The 21,916-nt window shown below is 39.3% G+C and overlaps 1 protein-coding gene across 6 annotated transcripts in view; it reads right to left on the reverse strand.

The window, feature by feature from the left end:
• Positions 1–234: 234 nt before the first annotated feature.
• The window catches only part of ST3GAL1 (ST3 beta-galactoside alpha-2,3-sialyltransferase 1), a 176,913-nt gene continuing 155,231 nt past the window's right edge, over positions 235–21,916 (reverse strand). For all 6 annotated transcript variants that reach the window (XM_073679912.1, XM_073679913.1, XM_073679915.1 and 3 more), the window contains 4 exons: positions 19,027–19,206; positions 7,397–7,442; positions 6,693–6,812; positions 235–5,831 (listed from right to left, as the gene is read on the reverse strand). In XM_073679912.1, the coding sequence (XP_073536013.1) occupies positions 5,661–5,831; positions 6,693–6,812; positions 7,397–7,442; positions 19,027–19,206 (517 nt within the window). In that variant the 3' untranslated portion in view covers positions 235–5,660. The remainder of the gene's footprint in view (positions 5,832–6,692; positions 6,813–7,396; positions 7,443–19,026; positions 19,207–21,916) is intronic.

Genomic DNA, 21,916 nt, shown 5'->3' on the forward strand with positions numbered 1-21,916 from the left:
CAGTCACAACATTTTTTGCAAAAATTTGCCACTTTCAAACAACAGTTTTATAGGGTAACCTGCCTGATTATTGTCTTCCAAAATGTTACACTCCTCTCAAAATCAAAAGGGTAACAGAAGAGCGACAACATTCAATTAATTAATCATAAGTCCACAAAGAGAATCTCTTGCTTTAATTTGAGTTGTGATTTTATTTCAAGTAAAATAAGTGTGTATAGTAATTTCGTATATAAAACCATAAAAAGTCAAATTTCACAGGCGACATTGGTTGTTTTTTTTTTTTTTTTTACAAAGAATTCACAATTTGTTTATTTTTTTTTTATTAGAAAAACAGTTTAAATTTACAAAAAACATGTAAACCATCAAAAAGTATGAAAACCATTTCAACTACAAGCCAGAGATAACTACAAACCAAAAAATGTCATCTCTACTCACTAAATACCTTTTTGGCACCCCACAGTCTAATACTTTCCCATGAGTCAGACAGCCATACTAAAAGGGAATCGGCCATTGGGTTTTTGCTACGTAATCTGAAAACGTCATGATTTAGGGGCAGAAACCCTGATTCCAGCGAGGTGTCACTTACTGGGCTGTATTTTGTCATTTCAACGCAATCAGTGTTTTATCAGCAGAAAATTATCACTAGGGTACTAGGTGCCTCCTAGTCCAACCACGCCCCCACCACTGATTGGCAGTTTTCTGTCAAGATACTTTGTACACAGAGAGCAGCCAATCGGGTGTGTGGGCGGGGTTATACACAGCTTAGCATTCCGAGCTCTGCAGCAGAGAAAACTGTGATACGTCGCTGGAATCAGGGTCTCTTTCTCTACATCATGCTGCTCTCAGATTACACGACAAAAATCTGCTGACATATTACCTTTAAATCACTAGGCTACCATAAAATAGCCACATAAATCCCAGATTTTTAGAACAGAATTTCTCATTCTTTTTGGGAGACTAAAATTTATTATTTTGTGATATAAGATAATACTTGAAAATTTAATATTTTGAATACTGATCTAAATGTATACGCATATTCACCAAGCCCTTTGTTTTACAATACTTAGCAGTCATTTTTGATGTTATACATCCATTCCTTGTCCACCACCTAGTTAACATTTCCCATACTGGAAAAATTCATTGTCGGCTACCTAATATTTGATCTTAGCTAACGTATCAGAACTCACAATGCCGAGAGCATCACGGATGGTCATCCTACATCCTTGTGAGAACATCTTTGTCGAGAGTCTCATATTTGCCAATTATCACCCCATTACTCCGACAACGGGACACTACATATACTTCCATGTTTAAAATAAAAGTCCAATGCGTGATGGGGTCTCATGGGTCAGATTGGACTTTTATATTTATTTGTGGCTTCCAGCTTCTAGATTCTCCAGCCTTTCTTATAAGAAATCATATTTTGGATTGGTATTCGCCCATCAGGCACTTACTTGGAACCCAAACAGGCCTCTCTACAACTTCGTCTTACATTTCGCAGTGCCTAGCTTGATTAGGAATTAAAAAGATGTAGGAACTTAGAAAAATTACAATTTGGCCAATTTACTAGAGTTAAACTTCTACATCAATGTGTAGGAATATCCGTTGTCTGATCAAGTTCTCTTAGGTTTGGGCTCTACGAAGACATAAGCTATCAGCACTTGGGCCCAAGTTCTCAACCTACGGTCACAAGGCATTAAGACCCAACTGAATCGACACCCAATACTGGACTGGGAGAACCCGAGTGGATAGTCCTCAGAGGGCTACAGAAGTATCTCATGATAGTTGTTGGACTATAAGGGACACCATGTAGACATAGCTTCCATGATCTAAACCTGTTATTGGCCAAAACTCACCCTTAAAAACTGCACTAAAAAGTTCAATGACTCACAGACTATACGGAGCCAAGGAACATCTTGGTTGGGTCAAGGTTACACCTACAGGTTCTAGAGAAGACCTTCACTGAAGACAATTACAGCAATGTTAATTCTTTTCTAATGGCCCATTCCAGATGACCACAATATGGACGTATTACGGCCAAAACATCTGGACCCCGTGTTGTTCTGTTGGTGTAAACCTAGCAAAGTCCTTATTTAAAGTTTGGAACTTAGGTCAACTTTAAACCCCACCGGTGATCCAAGCTCCGTCCAGTAGAAGCATGCACAGCTTGTTACTCAATGCTGACTTAATTCCCGATTCATCATTGCATTTGTATTTTTTTTGTCTAGTTTTGGTGGTTTTTTTTTGCCTATTTTGTTCATTTGTGCCTAATTCTTTTTTTTCATTCATGTTCAACATTGTGGGCAGAGTTTAGAGTTTCCAGATGATTACAGCCGATTCATCAATTACAACTTTACAAAATTCTCAAACTTTTTTTACGCAAATTTTGCATAAGCCTGTTATTTTGCACCATTTTGCAAAATGTGTGACTTTTTGTTGCCGAATTGCTCAAGGACAAAAGTAAATTTTTGACTTTGTGCCAAATTCAAAATTTTGAAGAATTTAGAGCAAAAAACGGCAATGAATATAACACAAAAAAAGAAGAAGGGACTTAAAAAACCCTGCAAATGATGAATCGGGGTCATGAGTCCATATTACGCCCTTTTGAAAAGTGGCTTAAATGGTAGGACCACCGGCTCTGCTCTAAATCTACTGTATATTTTTACCTTCCCTTGGTCACTCTAGCAGCAAATATTCGACTACTACAAAAAATTTGACATATATTTGGCACAAGTGTGAAACCTATAATTGAAGTAAATACAGTCTAAATTAAAGTGGTATACAAAGTAAAAAAAAATAAATCTCAACAGAGGTAGATAACACAATCTAGGATCAATGGATCGATGAAGGATCAGTCAGTTTCTGCAATGGAAGGTGCATAGATCAAGGTGAAAATAACCAAAAAAACCAAGCATAAAATATATTTTGCGAGGAAATATAAAAATAAAAAGGAAAGAATGAAAAAAATAATTAAATAAACAAAAATTAAAAGAATAAAAAAAAGAATAAAAATAATAACAAATAATAATGCTTTAATGGCATTGTCAAGAGTAAAATTGTAGTTTGCCTTGAAGTTATAAAAGCCTACATCAACATTTTTCCAACAGAGAAAACAATATAAAAACACTCTTTTTTTTTTGTCTAAAATGGAAATAGAAAAGTACAACAATAAGATAAAAGTGTACACTGCATAGAATTTCTGATTTGCACAGGTTTTACATCAAAAATTAGGACAAAGTTAAAAAAAACAAAAGAAAAGAATGTTAGATGTTTACAGAAAGATAAGAATATAACTTTCCAAAAACTTTTTAACTTTTGAAAAAAAAAACTTTTCAACATTAACTTTTTGAAAAAGAAAAAAAAAATCATACTCTTAACTTTTGCAGATCTCACTCTAGATATAATGAATGTTATCAAGAATTTATCTGCATGCAAACTTTTACTAGGATTAAATAAAAAAAAAGATAAAAAAAAAAATCACAGAAAAATTTATTGTAATATTAACAAACAAAGAATAATAATAAGTAACTATATCACAGGGTCAGAAAAAAAAAAGTTTTCTAACTTTCCAGGCAAAGTTCTTGCATATGAAACATGGTCATGGTAATATCTTACAGGCACAAAAGGCTAAAGACAAAAATTAGCCCTTCCTGATTAAAAAAAAAAAAAAAAAAAAAAATTGGTAAATTTTGCCCTTGGATTTGACAACACAGTTTACATTTTTACAATCTATTTGAACAATCTGGAGATATAGATATGAAAAACTATTTCCTATTTCGGAATCATATAATGATTAGCCGAACAATGGCGCTAAATTAAATTTTATTTAAAAAAAAAAAGTTTTAAAAACTTTTGAAATCTTAATTTTTTTGCACAGGCACCTCTCTCTTGGTAGCAATTTGTAAACTTTAGAGATAGCTATAACCTTATTATATTTCAATTTTTTTTTTAATTTAAGGACACAAATTCAAAGCCATAGATTAATAAGTTAAAACAAAAAAATAAAATAAGTTCTACATGTGAGAATATATAGTGTTCTATCCATCTTCAACTAAAACCCCAATTTAAAATAAAAGCCTTAAAAATAACTTATATGCACCCTTTCCCATCCATCCGTTACATTCTGGCAAAATGAAAAAGCCCAAAAAAATACCTCCATGGTCTTCTTGAAAATTGACTTTAAGCAATAAATAACAATTACGTTGAGGTATTTACACAAACGGAAAAGTTTTTAAAAAAGACATTTCTTTTTCTAAATTTTGGGCAATTGCCTCATGATTGTAAAAAATTTTTTTTTAGCAATTTTCAACCTAAAAAAAAAAAGAATCGTTGAAAAAGTTTTTCGTGATTAAGACCTTTTTTTTTTCTTTTTTTTTTTAATCAGCCCCAATATGAATAAAAGAGATTATCAAAAATTTATAATATGAAACAGTGTACAAAAAAGAAAAAAAAGTACAAATATTTCAATATGGGAGTCTTTAACCAGACCACTAAAATTCACAGAGTATCTAATTTTAGTTGTAGACGTAAAAAAAAAAGGGTCAAGAACGAGAAGATCCAGTTGGTCCTGGTTTTGGACTTAACATATACATTGCATCTGGATGGTCCTCCTGATTTCAAGATGCTGACCAAAAATTTTGGAAATCGTCTCATATCCGATGTTGTATGTATCTAGAACATGAGCAAGATTCCCCAGGGATCTTGTCGAGTCATCTTTTAGGTGGTCTTCAGAAGAAAAATGGATCTTTGGACTTTAAACACCAGCCTTTGAGTCATGGAATTTCCAATGGATCATCTTGCTCCGGTGGTCTTCAGAAACTAGATTTGAGTCCACAGAGTTCCCAATGAATCATCTCGCTCTGGTGGTCTTCAGAAGAACAATGTGTCCTTGGACTTTTAAGACCAGCCTTGATAGTAATAAAACTAGATTTGAAACCATGAAGGTTGCCAATGGATGATCTTGCCCTGGTGGTTTTCAGAAGAACAATGTGTCCTTGGACTTTTAAGAGCAGCCTTGATAGTAATAAAACTAGATTTGAGTTCATGGAGGTCCCAATGGATGATCTTGCTCTGGTGGTCTACAGAAGAACAATGTGTCCTTGGGACATTTAAGACCAGCCTTGATAGTAATAAAACTAGATTTGTGTCCATGGAGGTCTCAATGGATGATCTTGCTCTGGTGGTCTCCAGAAGAACAATGTGTCCTTGGGACATTTAAGACCAGCCTTGATAGTAATAAAACTAGATTTGTGTCCATGGAGGTCCCAATAGATGATCTTGCTCTGGTGGTCTTCAGAAGAACAATGTGTCCTTGGGACATTTAAGACCAGCCTTGATAGTAATAAAACTAGATTTGTGTCCATGGAGGTCCCAATGGATGATCTTGCTCTGGTGGTCTTCAGAAGAACAATGTGTCCTTGGACATTTAAGACCAGCTGTGACAGGTACAACTCTTCTAGAATAATCCTTTAACTATTCGGAGAACCTCCATCCACCCGATTTGCCCCATTTCAGTGGTCCCATAAGTTTTTATTTCCCATAATGAAAACTTTTCAATTAAAACTCATTGCACAAAAACCAAAGTCCCTACTATCTTCCAGATCATCATAAATATGGACACCGTATCCAGGCCGATCCGCCGTACATTGTCCTCAGCTGGGTCATCTGCCTCTGTGAACTTTGATTTTGTTAACAGACGTAAGGTTTCCTATAATTACTGCTTCAAAGTCCCCGTCATGGACGCCGCTTTGTTTGAAGGCTCCGGCTGGGTTGTTCTCCCAGTAATGATACCAGTATCCTTTACTGTCGGCACCGAAACCGTACAAATCCACCTGAGAAAACAGGTTAAAAAAGAAGAATTATTCTTAAATTTAACTTAACCTACTCCCTCTTATTGCATCAATCCTGATTTTTTTGGGGTATTTTTGGCTTTCGAGAAAGTTCCTGAAGTTCTAAAAGGCAATGAGTCAGCACAAAATGACTGTTCAAACCAAGCACAGGTGCTCGGTGCCGTGGCCAACCAATTCAGTGCACCTCCCCATCCAACTTTACGTCTGCACTCCTCTTGCTTCATAAAGCCAGAGCTGTCAATCGAGGAAGAGGAGGTTGGCGATAGATGCAAAACAAGGAGGTAGGAAGATCCGGTCTCGTGACGGGTAGATCAAGCGTCTGTGCTTGGTTTGAACAGTCATTTTGTGCTGACAGATTACATTGGAGCAAAACTCACATTTTTCAGAAAGATCACTGTAGGCACCTAGGGATGAGGCGGAGTGGCACCAAGGCCATTCTAAAGTTGGTGGACACCTGTGGCCAAAATTTTGGTAAGGGCCTTATTCCATCTCTGGTTCCTAGACCACATTGACCCAAAATTGCAGAAAGTCCCTGGAGGTCGAGGATGCGCACTCCCACTCCATTCATTCTTAAAGAGACCACCAGAGATTGCCAAAAGCAGCGCTCGGGCTGATCTTCAGCGCTCCTATGAGAATGAATGGAGGAGCAACGCGCACGGTCAACCACCGCTCCATTCACAAGGGGCTCGGAAGAACTCCGCTTCTCGAGATCGGTGGGGCTACCAGAGGTCGGATCCCCAGTGATCGGGAAGTTATCCTCCATCCTATGGGTATAAGATAACATCCAAAACTTGAGACTACCCCTTTAAGTTCGGCCTTATTCGCCAGGTATAAAAGTCCTACCTGATCGCAGACGTGAAGAGCAAATATGACGCTAAGGATTCCGGTAGACGGGTACCGGCCGTGGTGGAATAACCACCGGTCATATACATATTTCATGAAGTCCGGGTGGTAGACAAGAATCTGTGGAAAAATAAAAATGAACACAGAAAAAAATAAATACATTTTGCATTCCCGGGTAATTTTTTTCCCTATTTTTCAATTCTTTTTTTTTTTATAAAACCTTACTAAAAATAAAATGTATTGAACAATATAACAATTTATAGAGAAGTCCCATAACTCAGGTACAGACTGAGGAAGGCTATAGGATCGTTTATCCTGGACTTCCTGGTGCATGAATAGAATGCTAGAACGACAGTGAATACTGACACTGAGACTGAGCAGGGAATGTAACTGCAAAACAGTGCAACTTTATATACTGCTGGGTATTATTGTGGATGCCGTGACATTTAGGGTAGTACCCAGCATTATATAAGTGCACCCCACAAGGGCTGACCTGCATTTTTTACATCTTTTTATTGCACTTTTTTTTGCAGGATCCGCTGGGCCCTTAAGTGTTTTAGAGGGAACATGAGGATCCTGTTCATGAGGGGTGCACTTATATAGTGCGTCACTATAAATCAGGCACCGTGAACTACTAATTAGGGGGCGCTCTAACCCCGTCCATTCATCACGATGCGCCCGGCGCGGCCACGTTTATGGCTCACCTTGTCTTTGGTGACTTTGATCTTCCGTGGCACCGGAGCATAAGTGCTGGAAAAAAAAGAAAAGTAATATTAGTATCAGACTATTACAAAATCCAATGTGATCCTTGTTTTTTTTTTTCCAGACTCCAGAAAAACATTTCTGCCTAATTATTCTGCAATAAAAAAAGTTATACGTGATGACATCATCAGACAGGATTATTTTGGCTGTCTGGAAATGATGGATGACATCACGCAATTATAAGGGCAGACAGACGCTGCTGCCCTCTTCTGGTAGAAAGCAAAAACTATATAGAAACTCTGATCTCTGCTGGAGAAGTCAGGCATTGCAGGGCAAACATAAAAACATCATCGCTTACTATTGTTTTTTTTACATAACCGGAGCCCCTCATCCCACCTACCTACAATGCAACATGTAATATTATAATTACAATTATACAGATTTTAAGCATCCTCAACCACCATAACCCAGGTGTAACTGCTACCTCTGCATCCCTTATAGCTACACCCCTGGCACAAGCAATTTCACGTTTACAAAAAAAGGGAAAAATAGAACAGAAATGTTTATAATATATATTTTTTTTCTTAATGAATCCACAAAAAAGTCATAGATAAAACAGCAAATTTTCTTAAAATATTTCAAAAAGAAAATTCAAGTTGTAATGATCTCTATGACCACTAGGGGGGAGACAAATACATGTACATTTGGCCATAAGCATCCACGAAATTGTACAGCGCTCATCATCCTAAATAAAGGGGGTCATGAATGGGTTGTACAGTTTTTGGGTGATCTATTGATCATAGTTATGTGTCCATAAGGCACTGGAAGGAATCCATCAGAACAAGCTCACTGAATAATTCTTGTTTAAAAGGGAATCCATCAGCAGGTTTTTGCTATGTAATCTGAGAGCAACATGATGTAGGGGCTGAGACCCTAATTCCAGCGATGTGTCACTTACTGGGCTGCTTGCTTGTTTGATACAAAGTTTTCTCTGCTGCAGATCTAGCACAGCTCGGAATGCTGAGCTGGGTATAACCCCGCCTACACCTGATTGGCAGCTTCCTGTGTGCACTGTGCATAGGCAGAAAGCTGCCAGAGGTGAAGACTTGGACTACATGGCAGCAGCTTTACTAGTCCCCTAGCGATAATCTCCTGCTAATAAAACAGTGATTTTGTCAAAACTACAGCAAGCAGCCCAGTAAGTGACAAAGTTCTGGAATCAGGTCTATGCTACTCACAGTCAAAAACCCGGTGACAGATTCCCTTTAACTCAGTTTACCTGCACATTTTTGTCTGCAGAACGAGTTAACAATGATTCCATCAGTGAGCTTGCTCTGAAAGAGGGTTTCGCATTCTTATACCAAACTTTTTCTGAGCTTTTTTCAACTGATTTATGACACCATGAAAGTTCAACTCAACTTTAATGTGGTCTGTAGTATTGAGCATTCCGATACTGAAATATCAGGTATCGACCGATATTCGCGGTATCGGAGTTCCGATACTTTTAGAATATCGAATACCGGAATCGGAAGTTCCCATAATGCCTGCGCTCTGCAGTGTCTATGAAGGATGGCATGCTGGATGGCAGCGCTCAGCTGCGATCCAGCCTGTCATCAGAATGCCATCCCAGCGTGGGAGAATTCTCTCACGCTTACGGCAAGTGCAGGAGAATTTTCCCACGCTGTCAGTGACGTGCATGAGGTGAGCTGAGTTCATTGGACATGACATCGGCTCATCTGGATGCAGTCACAGCCAGACACTGAGGAGCGCAAGCATGCCTGCTCTTCTCAGTGTCTGCGGGATGACAGACTGGATGGCAGCGTTCTGCTGCGGTCCAGCCTGTCATCTCGATGTAGCAGAGCTGAAGCTGTCGTGGGAGCCATGGAAAGGTAAGGATGATGTTGCTTTATTATTTTTCTTTTATTACAGGAGATCGTTGGCTTCAGCTGGAATGGGCGTGATGGTAAGTATGATTTAATTTAGAACAATAAAGAATTGTGTGTTTATTTCAATTAAAGGACTTTATTCTGGGTGTTTGTGTTTTTTTTTAACTTTGACTATGGGGTTAGTAATGGGGTTGTCTTATAGACGCCTCTCCATTACTAACCTGGGCTTGATGTCAGCTGGCATTATAAGCTGACATCAACCCCAGCCCTATTACCCCACTGCCACCGCTACAGGGCAGTGGGAAGAGCGAGGCTAAGTGCCAGAATTGGCACATCCTATGGATGCGCCATTTCTGGGGTGGCTGAGGGCTGGTGTTTCTAGCCTGGGAGGGGGCCAATATTCATGGCACCCTTCCTGGGCTATTAATATCAGACGTTATTTTTTGGGGGTGGTCCCCCATTTTAATAGCTAGTAAAGGCTATGTATTCAGCTGGGGGCTGATATTAGTAGCCTGGGAAGCTCCGTGGGTATTACCCCCTTCCCAGGCTTCAAACATCTGCCCCAGCCGTCTGCTTAACCTCCGCTAGAGTCTAAAATTACGGGGAACCCCACGCCAATTTTTTTTTAATAAATCCTTTATTTTAACACTAAATGACAAGTACAGTAACCAACACTGTCACTGTACTTCTTATATATGTGACTGACATGTTTCTATCTATCTAATCTATGTGTGAAGCTCTATTCTTTCTGTTGTAAATTGTCGGGTACCGGTGTATGCGCTGATGAATTGCCGGCTTTTCATGTAATACATTCTACATTATTCTTAGTTGTTTTCCTTCATGTAGAATTAACCTACAAGGAAAGAAAGGGTTTATTTTCATTCCGATATTTGTGTCCCATTGACTTGCATTGGTTTCCGGTATTGGAATCGGCGATATCCGATATTTTTTGGGTATCGGGCCGATCCAATCCGATCCGATATTTCCCGATATCGGAAGGTATCGCTCAACACTAGTGATCTGTGGTCATAAATCTGGACAGAGGATCCAGATAAAGACAGAGAAAAGAATTATAAACTCCTTGTTAGAAGGAGCTCACTGATAGATTCTCAGTTAACTCATTCTTCAGCCAACTGTGTAAAAATTTTGAATAAAACTTAATTGCAAAAATGTTTTTTTTAGTCCCAAATACATGCATTTAAGTAAAAAGAAAAAAAAATGCCTCTGAAAGTGTCTGTACCCTTGAAGATAACTGGAAGGAAGCGAATGGTCACATGATGGGACCCCAAGTTATTCCGCCATGTCAGAAAGTACCGAAATCTTCCGATCATCGCCACCACTCCTCATCTTCCTTGCCCAATATTGCCCGTATGATTGAGTGTAACACTAAGACGCTATCTGCATGTTCTTAAAAAGTTCTGGTTCCGGAACATAAGAAGACAAAAAAACTCTAAGGTGACAAGTAGCCGCCGATGGGTCCTGGAAATGAAAATCCACCCATCCTATGAAGGTCAGAATCCACCCTACACATGACTGGCCTGAGATGCACAATGGTTTCCTATTTGAGGGCCCCCCTCCCCCGCCCCGAGAGACCCCCATCTTGAGGGTCACCCACCCCCGGCCGATGCACAAAGTCATAAGGGGATTTACAAAAATAAATAAAAATCGGATCATTGTTGCAGAATCTGCTAATCCCTTGAGTCCCTTGAGCCCGTCAGTAGACTGCAGGAGGCGTCGGCAGCTGCGTGACCGGGGGACCTGTAACTCAATCATGCAGGAATCCTGGAGCTTCACGTCTCAACGCGGCCACTTCAAGCCAATAAATCCGACCAAACAGGGGCCATTGTCTCACCTGGAGGCCAGACAATGAGACAATTGAGCTGTCCGTAATGAATCCTAATCCAACCTCTTAATTACATAAAGTATCAATGATGCATGTGAGGGCTGCACTGCTCCGAAAACGGGGGCTCTGGAGAGAAAAAAGAAGAGTATTCTAATATAGCTCCCCCAACTCACCAACCCCCAAAAAAATAAATCAAAGGTTTTATATTGTCAATACTTTGGATATTCACCTCTATATGGGACCCCGAAAAGTCAAAACGAGTGCCCGAATATCAATTGTACGGAAGTCTACGAAGAACCAGTTATGGACCTGGTTAAGCCTGCTACTTAAAGAAAATCTGTGGGTGCTTAAAGGATAAGGAGATTTTTTTTTTTTTTTAAATTTTTACCTCATCTGTCTTTTTTTCTGATCTCCTCAGTGATGATTTGTGACCACATCAAAGTTCAGCTCAACTTTGATGTGGTCTGTAGTTAAAAATCAGCACAGAGGGGTTCAGAATTAAAAAAAAAAGATAAATTGTTACAAGCTCCCCATTAAAATGGACTCACTGATGGATTCTCAATTAACTCATTCTGCAGTCAGTATGTAAAAGCCAAACAATGCAAACATTTTTAATGAAATCCAAATGGTAAAATTCTTTGTTTGCCCAAAATACATGCATTTAGATAAAAAAAAAGTAATTGAAATTGTACCCGAAGGACTCTATATCCTTTAATCACGTGCTGATTTTACTTTTTTTTGTCTATTTTGGAAAATCTCCCTTAGAAAGGTAACTTGATGCTGAACACTTGATGCCAAGCTGTTGTGACCTCTCATGATCAGTCCATCTGTAGGGTAGGGTTTCCCGACCTGTGGATCCCCAGCTGTTGTAACCAGCCAGAAAGTGTTCACTTTTCCTGCAGCGTCACCAAAGGAAAACAGCAGTACTACATGTGCCCATTGACCTCAAAGTGAATTGGGCTGTGGCGCAATACCACATGCAACCTGTAGTCAGGTGCAGTGCTGATTTAAGAGACAAGCCTCCATGTTTTTCCCTATTCTGTAAGACAGGCGAGAGGGTTGTAGGTCGGACCTTGTGGTTTCTTGGCGTTTATGGAGAGATTTATTAGAAAGAGTGAAGATCTTATATTGAGAGTGCTGTGAAGTATCCTGAATGAACACCAGGGAAGGTGGACTTTCTCTGTGCTCAATATCTCGGGTTAAAGTGGTTTCCTTGTCAACACGTTTCGGAGTCCATCTGACTCCTTCGTCAGGACAACCATATGTGACAGACGGCGGCCCGGGCATCACCGCCTGACACCGAGCTAGCCGTCTCTGGCGTAAGAGAAGCCGGGTAGATGAAGTACAAAGATCCGCTGCAGTCTGGAAATTCTGCCGATGTCCAAAGAGAGACCCCAAAGTGAGGGACAATCAGGACATTCGGACCCCAACCATTTGGCCTTTGCTTGGTCCCCACCACATATTAGTTTGCCTCCTCTACTGGAATCTGGCAACTTTCTCTACTTCTGAAGAACAACTTTAAATGGATCTATGTAGCAACAAACTTCATTAGTCTTTCTAGGACCACGGTGGTGACAGGGTGAAGCTTCTGCCCCAACTTCCCAAGAGGAACTTGAGGGAGCTCCATACAAATCTACGGACAATAGACAAGGAACTGTCCATAGCACTTGACATTGGTCCCATCAGTTGGTCCCACCAAAGGCCATCAACATTGGACAGTTGTCGGTGGCATTTGTTTTGACTTCTTTTAGGTACTTTTCAATGGAAATCGACTGCAACGATCTAGCATAGCACTTATGGTGCCCTTGAGGCAAGAGATGCCTTCCAGTCAGATACCACGTTGCATTATATGTCATGGCAGGCATAGCTGTCGAGTCCGGTTGTCTTCCACGATTGAGTAACTACTGTCTGGAATTGTAATCATGGAACAGTTGGAAAGACAGAAGATGGAAACCATTTGTCTAGAGGTGGCCATAGCTGATGGCTGAATGAGCCCCGACTGCTCAATACTCATGCACACTTGACTTGAACACAAAGATTGGCCATGTTAAATCTAATATGCCCTACCCGAACATCTGTCATCAGCATAAGGACACCCTAAACACAAGTCAGGACCCACCATACTGTCAAATTTGGCTGTTGATCTTCTGTAGGTCCATCCCAACAAGAAGAAATCACTAGCCAGAAGACCAGACGGATTGGAGTACATAGAGTTGGCGGCAGTCATACGGCCAGAGTTTTGGTCAGTACTTAGTTTCCTGCTTTTTGCTAACTACATTGCCTTCCCAACAGCAACTCCGCTTCATTCCAGTGCTCAATGGATCACAACAGTCAGACGCCATCTGCCGGACTTGATCTGCCACAAAAGTGAATTCAGAGACTGATTCAAGTAATCCACCCGTACTTGTATCCGCTGACCTTGTTACCAAGTGACTGTGTTTGTATCATGAAATCGTAAATCTTGTGATTTGTTATGTTTCGGCTTTATCTCTTCAAGGTGTTAGTTTACTAGCGGAGGCCAGAATTGACATTTCAAGACACACAGCAGCAATGTTATCGGCTGCTACAGTGATTATGACCAATCAGCTCCTTAGATGGGTGAAGCGCAGAATTGTGTTAGGATATGGCTGCATGGGGGCACAGGCACGTTGCACTGAGACAAAGGCGCGGGCTCACTGAGACAAAGGAGCGGACGCACCGAGACAAAGGAGCGGACGCACCGAGACAAAGGAGCGGACGCACCGAGACAAAGGAGCGGACGCACCGAGACCAAGGAGCGGACGCACCGAGACAAAGGAGCGGGAGCACCGACACAAAGGAGCGGACGCACAGAGACAAAGGAGCGGGAGCACCGCCATAAATACACGGGAGCACCGCCATAAAGGCACGGGAGCACCGACACAAAGGCACGGGAGCACTGACACAAAGGCACGGGAGCGCCGACACAAAGGCACGGGAGCACCGACACAAAGGCACGGGAGCACCGACACAAAGGCACGGGAGCACCGACACAAAGGCACGGGAGCACCGACACAAAGGCACGGGAGCACTGACACAAAGGCACGGGAGCACAGAGACAAAAAGAGTGCACCGAGACAAAGGCAAGGGAGCACCGACACAAAGGCACGGGAGCACAGAGACAAAAAGAGTGCACCGAGACAAAGGCAAGGGAGCACCGCCACAAAGGCACGGGAGCACCGAGACAAAGGCGCGGACGCACAAAGCCAAAGAGAGCGCACCAAGACAAAGGCACAGGCGCACCGAGGCAGAGGCGGGAAGGTACCGAGACAAAGGCAGGTAACAGGTGCAGTTGCACCAAGGAACAGGCATGGATGCACTGAGACAAAAGTGCAGATGCACCCAGTCACAGTCACACTAAGACACAGGCAAGGACGCACCGACACTAACATGTACTCGCACAGAGACAAAGACGTGGATGCACCGAGACGAACGTGTAGTCGCACCGAGACAAAGGCGTGGATGCACCGAGACAATGGCATGGATGCACTGTGGCACAGGCGCAAACGCAACCAGACACAAGCATGAATATACCAAGACAGAGGCAGGGACGCACTAAGAGACAGGCATGAACACCAAGACACAAGATCGATGCACCAAGACACAGGCACGGACACATCAAGACAAGATGGATGCAACAATACACAGGCACGGATGCACTGTGACACAGGCCTGAATGCATTAAGACACAGGCTGAATGTACCATAACACAGTTTCTCTATACACCAACCAGCAAACATAATAGTAACAAACCAAATAGGAAAAAGCAGCAGAGTGAAAGAGAGACACAAACACAAAAACCCTGACTGCTTCGTTCTAGGAAATGTTTTAGCTCACCCCAGAGCTGGAGTCACAGCTACACTGCTCAGTACGGCTGTATAATGTTCTTTATGCTGTTGTTGCTTCTGAACACATGCTACATAGAGACAGGAGAGTGGGAATTCCTCATGTCTGTGTGTGCTGTGTATGGGAGACACTGTAGCAGCTAATGACCACCCACCAGCTCAGAGACAACTAAAAATTAGAGATAGAGAGCCTGCACAGGGGAAACTGATGAAAAATGCAGGATACAAGTCATATAATTGCCAGAAATAGTGATATTCCTCCTGAGCACACATGACAGCTTGTTCTAAACAGTCATCAGAAATGGAAGTACACTTTAAGAAAAATGTGCCACACTGCAATCATGGGCCATGACCATGTATCATTAGCTCATCATCAGATGCAGCCCAAATCCTCATTCCACATCTTGACAGATCCAGCAAGAAAACAACAACCCATTACATAATCATTGCATTTATGTCGACAATTGACATTTTGGATTAGATCTGAAAACATTCCTTGATCTTATGAGATAAACTGCTGCAGCTGATGTCTAGTACGGTTATTATACAACCGCTATCAACAATCCACATTGCACTTGTAGATAATCCCGGTTAATCTGCACAGCTGCTGGGACTAGGAGACTGACCGAGATCAGAAAGGCCGAGGCTGGACATATGGAAAAGAGGGACACAGATAAATCCCACCTGCTAACAAAACGTTACATAGATACAAACTCCATCCATCAACTCTGCATGACCCGCATCAGCCAGTCATGGCCCAACCCCTGATCCCACCTATAATGCCGCAAAACGTAGGAACAAACTCTACACAAGCCGATCATTATAGGATCACAAAATAAATCAGTAACACAAGGCCAGCGATAATAACACATGTATTCTTTTACATAGGGGGCAGTATTATAGTAGTTATATTCTTGTACATAGGAGCAGTATTATAGTAGTTATATTCTTGTACATAGGGGCAGTATTATAGTAGTTATATTCTTGTACATAGGGGCAGTATTATAGTAGTTATATTCTTGTACATAGGGGCAGTATTATAGTAGTTATATTCTTTTACATAGGGGCAGTATTATAGTAGTTATATTCTTGTACATAGGAGCAGTAGTATAGTAGTTATATTCTTGTACATAGGAGCAGTATTATAGTAGTTATATTCTTGTACATAGGGGGCAGTATTATAGTAGTTATATTCTTGTACATAGGAGGCAGTATTATAGTAGTTCTATTCTTGTACATAGGGGGCAGTATTATAGTAGTTCTATTCTTTTACATAGGGGCAGTATTATAGTAGTTATATTCTTGTACATTGGAGCAGTATTATAGTAGTTATATTCTTGTACATAGGGAGCAGTATTATAGTAGTTATATTCTTTTACATAGGGGCAGCATTATAGTAGTTATATTCTTGTATATAGGAGCAGTATTATAGTAGTTGTATTCTTGTATATAGAGGCAGTATTATAGTAGTTATATTCTTGTACATAGGGAGCAGTATTATAGTAGTTATATTCTTGTACATAGGGGGCAGTATTATAGTAGTTATATTCTTGTACATAGGGGGCAGTATTATAGTAGTTGTATTCTTGTATATAGGGGCATTATTATAGTAGTTATATTCTTGTACATAGGGGCAGTATTATAGTAGTTATATTCTTTTACATAGGGGCAGCATTATAGTAGTTATATTCTTGTATATAGGAGCAGTATTATAGTAGTTGTATTCTTGTATATAGAGGCAGTATTATAGTAGTTATATTCTTGTACATAGGGAGCAGTATTATAGTAGTTATATTCTTGTACATAGGGGGCAGTATTATAGTAGTTATATTCTTGTACATAGGGGGCAGTATTATAGTAGTTGTATTCTTGTATATAGGGGCATTATTATAGTAGTTATATTCTTGTACATAGGGAGCAGTATTATAGTAGTTATATTCTTGTACATAGGGGCAGTATTATAGTAGTTATATTCTTTTACATAGGGGGCAGTATTATAGTAGTTATATTCTTGTACATAGGAGCAGTATTATAGTAGTTATATTCTTGTACATAGGGGCAGTATTATAGTAGTTATATTCTTGTACATAGGGGCAGTATTATAGTAGTTATATTCTTGTACATAGGGGCAGTATTATAGTAGTTATATTCTTTTACATAGGGGCAGTATTATAGTAGTTATATTCTTGTACATAGGAGCAGTATTATAGTAGTTATATTCTTGTACATAGGAGCAGTATTATAGTAGTTATATTCTTGTACATAGGGGGCAGTATTATAGTAGTTATATTCTTGTACATAGGAGGCAGTATTATAGTAGTTCTATTCTTGTACATAGGGGGCAGTATTATAGTAGTTCTATTCTTTTACATAGGGGCAGTATTATAGTAGTTATATTCTTGTACATTGGAGCAGTATTATAGTAGTTATATTCTTGTACATAGGGAGCAGTATTATAGTAGTTATATTCTTTTACATAGGGGCAGCATTATAGTAGTTATATTCTTGTATATAGGAGCAGTATTATAGTAGTTGTATTCTTGTATATAGAGGCAGTATTATAGTAGTTATATTCTTGTACATAGGGAGCAGTATTATAGTAGTTATATTCTTGTACATAGGGGGCAGTATTATAGTAGTTATATTCTTGTACATAGGGGGCAGTATTATAGTAGTTGTATTCTTGTATATAGGGGCATTATTATAGTAGTTACTGTATATTCTTGTACATAGGAGGCAGTATTATAGCAGTTATATTCTTGTATATAGGGGGCAGTATTATAATAGTTACTGTATATTCTCGTACATAGGGGCAGTATTATAGTAGTTGTATTCTTGTATATAGAGGCAGTATTATAGTAGTTATATTCCTGTACATAGGAGCAGTATTATAGTAGTTATATTCTTGTACATAGGAGCAGTATTATAATAGTTACATTCTTGTACATAGGAGCAGTATTATAGTAGTTGTATTCTTGTATATAGGGGCATTATTATAGTAGTTACTGTATATTCTTGTACATAGGAGGCAGTATTATAGCAGTTATATTCTTGTATATAGAGGGCAGTATTATAGTAGTTATATTCTTGTACATAGGAGCAGTATTATAGTAGTTATAGTCTTGTACATAGGAGCAGTATTATAGTAGTTATATTCTTGTACATAGGGGCAGTATTATAGTAGTTATATTCTTGTACATAGGAGCAGTATTATAGTAGTTATATTCTTGTACATAGGGGCAGTATTATAGTAGTTATATTCTTGTACATAGGGGCAGTATTATAGTAGTTATATTCTTGTACATAGGAGCAGTATTATAGTAGTTATATTCTTGTATATAGGGGCAGTATTGTAGTAATATTCTTGTACATAGGGGCAGTATTATAGTAGTTATATTCTTGTACATAGGAGCAGTATTATAGTAGTTATATTCTTGTACATAGGAGCAGTATTATAGTAGGTATATTCTTGTACATAGGGGGCAGTATTTTAGTAGTTATATTCTTGTACATAGGGAGCAGTATTATAGCAGTTATATTCTAGTACATAGGAGCAGTATTATAGTAGTTATATTCTAGTACATAGGAGCAGTATTATAGTAGTTATATTCTTGTACATAGGGGCAGTATTATAGTAGTTAGATTCTTGTACATAGGGACAGTATTATAGTAGTTATATTCTTGTACATAGGGAGCAGTATTATAGTAGTTATATTCTTGTACATAGGAGCAGTATTATAGTAGTTATATTTGTGCACATACTGGCCAGTGGTATAGTATGTTACATGTGTCGGTCCTAACCTCCCCTGGCTCCTGTGTGTCACCCTCCCAGTGATCTGTAGATAGACGGTGCTGAGGTTGCACGGTGTATGACTGCATACCAAGTAACACATTAGTGATGCAGATATGGTGCTAATGAGATTAATGTTTTGCAGAATAACAAGAGCTGAGTCTTCCTGGAGACACAAGTACAAGACGATCTCAGGGCCATGTGGCGGTAAGACTGACGTGTAGATACCGAATGATGCAATGTGACTTACAAGTTTATGGTCCCAGTGGTCAGAGCGCTGACAATCCACTGTAGATCGAGGGTCTTGAAGGGAATGAGGATCATAAAGATGTCATCCCCCAGGTCTCGCATGCTCTCCGGGTACACAAAGTGGTGAGTGGTCTTATTCCCAACGTCCTTCTCATATTTTGCTGTGGGAGCGCGGTTCATCCTGAGGGAAAAGCAGATTCTGATCAGACTCTGGGAGACATCGTATTAAAAAAATTATGCTGGAGGAGTTTTCTATAAATGAAGCTTCATTCAGACAAAACTTTGCAAGTTCTTGATATTAGTCCCTAACTAATGATTAGGCCTCTGCTTGCTGTCAGTGAATGTGAAGATTCGTCACCTCCAAAGGCTGAAAAACTCTACAGATATAAGATTTCTCATAGCTGAAGGATTGATCCAGAGGACAAATCATCTGTGAGAAAGCCTAGATACAAAGTATCAGGGAAGGGAAATTGTATCAGTCTGTGGTCAGAAATAGCACAGCCGGAACATCTGAGTTGTCAGAAATAGCAAAGCCGGAACATCTGAGTTGTCAGAAATAGAACAGCCGGAACATCTGAGTTGTCAGAAATAGCAAAGCCGGAACATCTGAGTTGTCAGAAATAGCAAAGCCGGAACATCTGAGTTGTCAGAAATAGCAAAGCCGGAACATCTGAGTTGTCAGAAATAGCAAAACTAGAATATTTGACTCAAATGTTCCAGTTTGGCTATGTCTGACAACTCATTTTCCAGAGTAGCTATTTCTGACAACTTATATTATTTGATTTGTCAAAAATAGCAACACTGGAAGTTGTCAGATGCAGTGTTTGACATTTAGGTCTTCACTGGGTCTCTGCAGCCCCGTGAGTAATGGTAAAGCAATGCGCGACAAACTCAGCTCTGCTACATCAGCCCATACACACGAAATTAATAGTCAGTGCGCCGCAATATGTTTCCATCAGAAAGATCAATCCTCAAAAGCCTCCTGCAGAATGTGGCCTCGTGCACACCGGTCGCTGCAGAGCGTCACCTCTCAGGCTGGTTATTAGTTGTGATGATCTTTCCCGATATCCACATGTAGAGGACGGAAGGGCTGGAGAACCAAAGCGTCGCAGAGTCCACCCCGCCATATGCTCCACAAGCCAAATACACCGTCTAATGCAATCTGCATCACAGGCAATTATGGAGAATGATTTTTATTAAAACACCATTCGACTCTTCTAAAGAAAACACCTTCATTATAACACGGCAGCCGAGAAGAAGGAAAACAGCCCCAAAGCCCCGAGAAATAACTGGATTTGGGAAACGACAGCACTTAATTGTAAATGACTTTGTCTGACATTTCATTTCCCATCTGCAGAATGAAAATATAATGTAGATAAATTCTCAACAAAATTCTCACCCCAGCAATGGGGATCAGGAACATGAGCCATGAGGCTGCGGAAACCGATTACAATGACCAATTATCCATCAATTATATATAAAGTCAAATAAACAGAACATGTAAACTGCAATATGCAGAATTAGTATAATATTGCTCCCTATATACAAGAATATAACTACTATAATACTGCCCCCATGTATAAGAATATAACTACTATAATACTGCCCCTATGTACAAGAATATAACTATAATACTGCTCCCTATGTACAAGAATATAACTACTATAATACTGCTCCTATGTACAAGAATATAACTACTATAATACTGCTCCTATGTACAAGAATATAACTACTATAATACTGCTCCTATGTACAAGAATATAACTACTATAATACTGCTCCTATGTACAAGAATATAACTACTATAATACTGCCCCCATGTATAAGAATATAACTACTATAATACTGCCCCTATGTACAAGAATATAACTATAATACTGCTCCCTATGCACAAGAATATAACTACTATAATACTGCTCCTATGTACAAGAATATAACTACTATAATACTGCCCCTATGTACAAGAATATAACTACTATAATACTGCCCCTATGTACAAGAATATAACTGCTATAATACTGCTCCTATGTACAAGAATATAACTACTATAATACTGCGCCTATGTACAAGAATATAACTACTATAATACTGCTCCTATGTACAAGAATATAACTACTATAATACTGCTCCTATGTACAAGAATATCACTACTATAATACTGCTCCTATGTACAAGAATATAACTACTATAATACTACCCTCTATGTACAAGAATATAACTACTATAATACTGCTCCTATGTACAAGAATATAACTACTATAATACTGCTCCTATGTACAAGAATATAACTACTATAATACTGCCCCTATGTACAAGAATATAACTACTATAATACTGCTCCTATGTACAAGAATATAACTACTATAATACTGCGCCTATATAGAAGAATATAACTACTATAATACTGCCTCCTATGTACAAGAATATAACTACTATAATACTGCTCCTATGTACAAGAATATAACTACTATAATACTGCCCCCTATGTACAAGAATATAACTACTATAATACTGCTCCTATGTACAAGAATATAACTACTATAATACTGCTCCCTATGTGCAAGAATATAACTACTATAATACTGCTCCTATGTACAAGAATATAACTACTATAATACTGCTCCTGTGTACAAGAATATAACTACTATAATACTGCTCCCTATGTACAAGACTATAACTACTATAATACTGCTCCTATGTACAAGAATATAACTACTATAATACTGCTCCTACGTATAAGAATATAACTACTATAATATTGCCCCCTATGTACAAGATTATAACTACTATAATACTGCCCCTATGTACAAGAATATAACTACTATAATACTGCTCCTATTTACAAGAATAGAACTACTATAATACTGCTCCTATGTACAAGAATATAACTA

Source organism: Phyllobates terribilis, unplaced genomic scaffold, assembly GCF_046119375.1.
Source record: "Phyllobates terribilis strain yellow unplaced genomic scaffold, ASM4611937v1 Scaffold_4__5_contigs__length_816908805, whole genome shotgun sequence".
NCBI classification, from domain to species: Eukaryota; Metazoa; Chordata; class Amphibia; order Anura; family Dendrobatidae; genus Phyllobates; species Phyllobates terribilis.